The sequence below is a fragment of the Trypanosoma cruzi genome, genomic scaffold, assembly GCF_000209065.1.
Source record: "Trypanosoma cruzi strain CL Brener 1047053517157 genomic scaffold, whole genome shotgun sequence".
In the NCBI taxonomy this organism is placed as follows: domain Eukaryota; phylum Euglenozoa; class Kinetoplastea; order Trypanosomatida; family Trypanosomatidae; genus Trypanosoma; species Trypanosoma cruzi.
This window is the reverse complement of record NW_001849530.1, coordinates 1-6854: the sequence shown is the minus strand read 5'-3', so window position 1 is coordinate 6854 and position 6854 is coordinate 1. Positions and strand designations below refer to the sequence as shown.

The window sequence follows — 6854 nt, the reverse complement described above, 5'->3', positions numbered from 1 at the left end:
GACGTAAATGCCGCTTGCCGTGTAACGTCTCTTGTGTCCGAGAGAAAGACCCTCCGCAGGACCTTTCCAGACTTGTCGGTGGCAACAAAATTGCACTTGTAGCACAACCCCTCTCTCTGCGATTGTGTGGGACCGGTTCCAGCCGGAGGCAGCCAATTTTCGGCGACGTAGCGACGGAGAAAAGGAACGGCAAGGACAGCTGTCATCATGTACTTCGTGATGGTTGCGCCAACAACGGCTCCCAAAGTCCCCTCAATCGCCTCCACGTACGTGCCACCGTAGCCAAGCAAAGCGTTCGTGCGACGCACAATGCGTTCGTTGGTGTCAGACATCGAAGACGGCCCCGTCAGCCTCCTCTCCGAGAAGTCGTACCACACACCTCTCCGCGCAGGAGCTGTAGGGGGCCGTGGAGCGTCTTTCGGGAGCAGGCTGTAAGGATCGTTGTCCTCCAAACCACAAGACTCATGCACCGCCATAACAGAGTGTGCCGTGCCACCCGACATCCCGTCACGCGCCACCTGGTAAAACGCCTTTACTTCCGCCACTTCTGAACCGAGCCCTTGACGCACAAAGTAGTTGCCCAAATCTCCAGGGACGCTGCCAAACGCGCAGCAGGACACCAGAGCAACGCGCTGCTTCTTTGCCTCCTCGTGAAATTTCTCAATAACCTGACGGACAAAATTATACTCACCCGTCGAGTCCACGTAATGCGTCTGGCAGCGGACGCAAGCCTCCACAACGGGCATCCCAAAGTATGTGAAGGGACCGGCGCATGAAATGAGTACACTGGTGCTGGCACAGAGCTTATCCAGAGAACTGGGACTGGTGATGTCTGCAACAAGTACAGAGAGATTCACGCCAATTTCCTTCTTCAGTTGATCAAGTTTCTCCTTATTGCGGCCCGCAATCGCCCAAGGTCCCACTTTGCTCGAACCCAGACGTGCGAGATACTCACAAACCAGTTTGCCCGTGTAGCCTGTGGCCCCAAGAACAATCAGTGAGAATTCCCTTGACATTTGCCTTTTAACGTCTTTGTAACGGACTAGTCAAACCGTGAACAACGGCAAACAGCACAAAACAACAACAACAACCAAAAAAGCAAAAATAAAAGAAAATGTTCTGGAAGTTAAATATATGTGTACGCGTGGTAAAACACGCGCGACCACTCCAATCCAGTAAAAACACCGATATCAACCAGAAGCATTAACAGGAAAAAGTGGCGATCGACTAAAGGCCGTACGTGTGCCCCACCTGGATTTCTGTACCGTTACGGTTATCACAGAGGATCCACGTGTAGCTTTCATCCCCAGGCCCCTCTTTCACGCAGCTTATCTCTCGGATAATATGTTGTGCGACGGCACCACCTGCTACAGTCGCCTCAATCGCGGTACCAAAATGCCGTCGTGGTGAAAAACTGGCCGCAAACTCCACGTCTTCTCGCGCGAGTTGTAATAAATTGTACCGGACGACAATCTCCATCGCAAAGGCAAGCCTGTCAAAAAACGGCAGTTCCTCAGGACAGTCACTCATTCTCATAAGCAGCAACGTTCGCTGAAAGTTAACGGGTCTGGAAGAAACGTTTTTCGTGAGCAGCGTCAACACTTGCTCTTCGTAAGAAATCTCCAGATTTCTTGACAAAAATATGCTCATCGTCAGATGGCCGAGGCTCGACACGAGCACCACCAAATCCGTCCCCGCGTTGCGCTGTAGACAAATGCTTCTCACGGCGTCCCCAATGCTTTGAACCCCGACAATAAGGACAATAAACAAGGCGCCATTTCTCACGGTTCCCTCATCACCCATTGGCGAGGACAGGTGGACGGCGACGTACGGGTTCAGCGACTGAAGCCGCCCCACAGACGCCCTGCCCCTCCTTTCACCGACAGCGTGGCCCTGAATAAGAAAGTTGTTCTTGAGGTCATTGTCGTCCAATACGGCCTCATCCTCCACAGTAACTGAGCACACGCCAGCCAAAACCAAATTTTTGACCACCTCCGCAACGGCAGGTGTCATCCCGCATATACGCACCGCAGTTTGCTGAAGCTGCTGCTGCGTGGCTTTGCCCCACAAACGTACCTGGCGGTCGTACCGAATGCGCTCCTCCGTGTTCATGTTACTCCCAACAGCCGCACGGACACGCCCTCATACACCTACAACCAATGGGTGCCCATGCATGTTTATAGACATTCGTGTAAATATATATAAAAAAAAAAAAAAACACAGAAAAAACAAATGCATTTGGCACAGTCAAATTTCCCTGCAATCACGTCAAACGCAGGTTAAAGAAGAACAACAACAAATAAACAAAAACAAATACATTCAGGAACAAAAACCTTCTGGGCTGCTGGCCGGATCCTAAAATTATCCATATAAACCAAACAAGAGAGGGAAAAAAGAGGGGTTCGTGCAGAATCAATTAATTCCCTCAATGTTTTCTTCTGATTATATATATATATATTCACCGCTCAACTGACCTTTTGAACTCAGGTAGGATCTGAAACATTATTACATACGAATTGGTATACTTTGCGTCCCTCCAACCACAAGACCCCGCCGCAGGGTTGGAGTCAAAGGGGGATTGGACGGCAAAATGAAAATAAAATTATCTGACAGCCATCGGTAACTCACTTCACTAATGTCGCGTTCTTCCCACAATTCATAATGTAGGAAAAATATCATAAAAAAGTCCATTCTTTTTATCAGGATACATAAATATTAATTAATATTGCTAGCTCTACCAAGACAATTCTCATCACATGCTCCTAAAAAACCTATTTCAAAAACAAAAACAAAATAAAAAAACATCGCGGCCCTCCCCTTTGCTTTGCCCTTCTTCTCGGAGCCAAAGCAGGGCATTCATCATCGGTTCACCACTGGGAACCCGGATTGCATGGACCCGTAGAAGACACGAGGTCCCCCTCCATTTCTGGCGTTGTGTTAGTAATGTATTCGGTTAATTTCGGTAATCAATCATCCCCAGCACCCATCCCGCAATTCCTCTTATGCGTTGCCGGTTTTCCGTTTCGCCTCCGCACACATCGTTCCACCAGCTATCTCCCTGCACATATTTCCCCAGTATTTCTCATGGCGGACGCCTTTTTTTTTTTTTTGCTCTTGTCTTCGCTCGCCCGCAGTGCCCCCCAAACACTCCACTTCCCTCCCTAACAATGCTGCCGTACCCATGCAATTACCGTTGCCTTGCATTCGCCCTGATCCCAGAATTTACTCAAAAGTTACCTCGTTTTGCCCCGTTATGTATGTTTATGTTTTATTTATATATATGTATGTATGTATTCATATATTACTTTGCTTTTTCACAGCAACGTTTACCCTCCTCCACGCTGCCGCCGCATTTCGCCTCATACTCCGACAGTTTTTTCTTTGCCTCTTCCAGCTGCGCCTCCAGCGACCCGTAGGTTGGGCGTGTCACTTCGCCCTCCTCCAGGCCGTTCTCCACCAGCCAATTCTTGTCCGGGAACTTTGTCATGTAGTTGCGGATGCCATCCGGGAATACCACAACGCACCGCTGGTCAGGACGAAGATCTTTCGCTGCCTGCAGCACACCCCACATGGCGGCACCACTGCTCCCTCCGACGAGGAGCGCCTCTTCGCGGTGAACCTCCGACGCCAGCGCAAAGCTTTCCTTGTCAGCGGACTTCACCCACCGATCAACGTACTTCCGTTCGCAGACATCTGGCACAAAATCGTACCCGATGCCCTCAACGAGGTACGGCTTCGGATCCAGCGGTACCGAGGGATCGGCCAAAATGCTCCCGTACGGATCGACGCCGACAATGACAATGTTGGGCAGCAATTCCTTTAATCGTTTTGCCACTCCGGCCATTGTGCCGCCCGTCCCAGTGGTGAACACCGCCATGTCAACCTTTCCACCGCACTGATCGTAAATCTCCTGAGCCGTGCCTTCGTAGTGCGCCTTCGGATTGCTTGGGTTCCGGTACTGGTCCAGCAACACGTAGCCCTTCTCCTTCTCCAGACGCCGAGCCATGCCAATGAGACTATCCGGGTGGTCCCATGGCAATGCGGTCTCCGTTCGAATCACCTCTGCTCCCAGGGCTGGGAGGGTCACCTCCTTCTCATGTGACATCTTTTGGGGCATGGTGATGATCATGGGGTATTTCTTCACCGCAGCCACCAGACTGAGCCCGATGCCCGTGTTCCCACTTGTCGCCTCAATAATTGTTTGATTGGGGCGCAGTCGGCCACTCGCCTCTGCGTCCAGAATCATTTGCCGAGCAATGCGGTCCTTGACGCTGCCACCGGGGTTGAGGAATTCACACTTTGCAACCACATCGCAGCACACGCCGTGTTTCTTCGGCACGTGATTGAGTCGGATGCAGGGGGTGGAGCCGATGGCGTCGAGGACGGTGTCAAGAATGCATGTTCGCCTGTCGGGCACTTCCTTTTTGTTGTTTACTGCTGAGGGGTTTTGAGCCATGATTTGGACGTCTTCTCTACCAATCGGGAACATAAACAATAACAACAACAGGGTGAAGAGAAAAGGCAAGAGGTGAAAGCAGCCATTTCGTGGCGGTGATGGTGGTTGCCACTCCCCACACCGCCTCATCTCTCCCAAACCTCGACGTGGCGTTCATGCATCCAAAATGTGGAGTATTCGCCCGGGCTGCTGACCAGACACCAGACTTTTCCATAAAAACAAAATGGGACGGGAAGGAAGGGGTGGTGGAGAGACAGTGACTTCGCCGCGTCCTCGTTGTTCGCTCCAATTATATATGTATTCGGCTGGCCGCCACCGTGACGTGCTGCAGCCTCTGCGGACTGGAGATATTATTAGTTACGAGGTGGCTGAGTTCAAGATCCTCCAACCACAAGACCCCGCCGCAGGGTTGGAGTCAAAAGGGGGTTGGACGGCAAAAACAATGAAATGAAATTCATCCTGCCGTCATCGGTTCCTTGACTCCTCCCATCGCGGTCTTCCAAGGAACCATAAGATGGGAAAGAACCGCACAGAAACATATTCGTCTTATCAGAACATATTAAATTAGGTCGCCCGCATTCTCGCGGACATTCTTTTCGCACGCCCCCAATAATAAAAAAACAAACACACACCAAACATATTCAAGAAGAACACTTTCAAAAAAAAAAAAAAAAAATAAGATAAATAAGAAATAAAAAATAAAAAAACATCGCGGCCCTCCCCTTTGCTTTGCCCTTCTTCTCGGAGCCAAAGCAGGGCATTCATCATCGGTTCACCACTGGGAACCCGGATTGCATGGACCCGTAGAAGACACGAGGTCCCCCTCCATTTCTGGCGTTATGTTAGTAATGTATTCGGTTAATTTCGGTAATCAATCATCCCCAGCACCCATCCCGCAATTCCTCTTATGCTTTGCCGGTTTTCCGTTTCGCCTCCGCACACATCGTCCCACCAGCTATCTCCCTGCACGTATTTCCCCAGTATTTCTCATGGCGGACGCTTTTTTTTTTTTTTGCTCTTGTCTTCGCTCGCCCGCAGTGCCCCCCAAACACTCCACTTCCCTCCCTAACAATGCTGCCGTACCCATGCAATTATCGTTGCCTTGCATTCGCCCTGATCCCAGAATTTATTCAAAAGTTACCTCGTTTTGCCCCGTTATGTATGTTTATGTTTTATTTATATATATGTATGTATGTATTCATATATTACTTTGCTTTTTCACAGCAACGTTTACCCTCCTCCACGCTGCCGCCGCATTTCGCCTCATACTCCGACAGTTTTTTCTTTGCCTCTTCCAGCTGCGCCTCCAGCGACCCGTAGGTTGGGCGTGTCACTTCGCCCTCCTCCAGGCCGTTCTCCACCAGCCAATTCTTGTCCGGGAACTTTGTCATGTAGTTGCGGATGCCATCCGGGAATACCACAACGCACCGCTGGTCAGGACGAAGATCTTTCGCTGCCTGCAGCACACCCCACATGGCGGCACCACTGCTCCCTCCGACGAGGAGCGCCTCTTCGCGGTGAACCTCCGACGCCAGCGCAAAGCTTTCCTTGTCAGCGGACTTCACCCACCGATCAACGTACTTCCGTTCGCAGACATCTGGCACAAAATCGTACCCGATGCCCTCAACGAGGTACGGCTTCGGATCCAGCGGTACCGAGGGATCGGCCAAAATGCTCCCGTACGGATCGACGCCGACAATGACAATGTTGGGCAGCAATTCCTTTAATCGTTTTGCCACTCCGGCCATTGTGCCGCCCGTCCCAGTGGTGAACACCGCCATGTCAACCTTTCCACCGCACTGATCGTAAATCTCCTGAGCCGTGCCTTCGTAGTGCGCCTTCGGATTGCTTGGGTTCCGGTACTGGTCCAGCAACACGTAGCCCTTCTCCTTCTCCAGACGCCGAGCCATGCCAATGAGACTATCCGGGTGGTCCCATGGCAATGCGGTCTCCGTTCGAATCACCTCTGCTCCCAGGGCCTGGAGGGTCACCTCCTTCTCATGTGACATCTTTTTGGGCATGGTGATGATCATGGGGTATTTCTTCACCGCAGCCACCAGACTGAGCCCGATGCCCGTGTTCCCACTTGTCGCCTCAATAATTGTTTGATTGGGGCGCAGTCGGCCACTCGCCTCTGCGTCCAGAATCATTTGCCGAGCAATGCGGTCCTTGACGCTGCCACCGGGGTTGAGGAATTCACACTTTGCAACCACATCGCAGCACACGCCGTGTTTCTTCGGCACGTGATTGAGTCGGATGCAGGGGGTGGAGCCGATGGCGTCGAGGACGGTGTCAAGAATGCATGTTCGCCTGTCGGGCACTTCCTTTTTGTTGTTTACTGCTGAGGGGTTTTGAGCCCATGGTTTGGACGTCTTCTCTACCAATCGGGAACACAAAC

The 6854-nt window shown here is 51.3% G+C and overlaps 4 protein-coding genes across 4 annotated transcripts, besides 13 other annotated features; all 4 read right to left on the bottom strand.

The window, feature by feature from the left end:
* Nucleotides 1-315: a sequence feature (areas merged during assembly that could not be assigned to a particular haplotype. This can correspond to areas where the two haplotypes were merged or to regions with more than two copies in the genome that were merged during assembly.).
* On the bottom strand, nucleotides 1-1016 carry Tc00.1047053511691.39 (hypothetical protein, conserved; the record flags this gene model as incomplete). The annotated part of the gene is made up of 1 exon (XM_799780.1): nucleotides 1-1016. A coding segment is annotated over one exon (1016 nt), but the record flags the coding sequence as incomplete, so codon positions are not given.
* Nucleotides 316-2335: a sequence feature (heterozygous, Esmeraldo-like haplotype).
* Nucleotides 1228-2112, bottom strand: Tc00.1047053511691.30 (ubiquitin activating enzyme, putative; the record flags this gene model as incomplete). The annotated part of the gene is made up of 1 exon (XM_799779.1): nucleotides 1228-2112. One exon carries the CDS (start codon nucleotides 2110-2112, stop codon nucleotides 1228-1230), a length of 885 nt encoding a protein of 294 aa, XP_804872.1.
* Nucleotides 2193-2218: a sequence feature (AT_rich).
* Nucleotides 2328-2764: a mobile genetic element.
* Nucleotides 2336-2564: a sequence feature (areas merged during assembly that could not be assigned to a particular haplotype. This can correspond to areas where the two haplotypes were merged or to regions with more than two copies in the genome that were merged during assembly.).
* Nucleotides 2565-2649: a sequence feature (haploid, Esmeraldo-like haplotype).
* Nucleotides 2650-2673: a sequence feature (heterozygous, Esmeraldo-like haplotype).
* Nucleotides 2674-2777: a sequence feature (areas merged during assembly that could not be assigned to a particular haplotype. This can correspond to areas where the two haplotypes were merged or to regions with more than two copies in the genome that were merged during assembly.).
* Nucleotides 2778-6854: a sequence feature (heterozygous, Esmeraldo-like haplotype).
* Nucleotides 3253-3302: a microsatellite.
* On the bottom strand, nucleotides 3302-4585 carry Tc00.1047053511691.20 (cystathionine beta-synthase; the record flags this gene model as incomplete). The annotated part of the gene is made up of 1 exon (XM_799778.1): nucleotides 3302-4585. The coding sequence occupies one exon, from the start codon at nucleotides 4583-4585 to the stop codon at nucleotides 3302-3304; it is 1284 nt and encodes a 427-aa protein (XP_804871.1).
* Nucleotides 4804-5063: a mobile genetic element.
* Nucleotides 5115-5163: a microsatellite.
* Nucleotides 5613-5662: a microsatellite.
* Tc00.1047053511691.10 (cystathionine beta-synthase) lies at nucleotides 5662-6854 on the bottom strand (the record flags this gene model as incomplete). The annotated part of the gene is made up of 1 exon (XM_799777.1): nucleotides 5662-6854. A coding segment is annotated over one exon (1193 nt), but the record flags the coding sequence as incomplete, so codon positions are not given.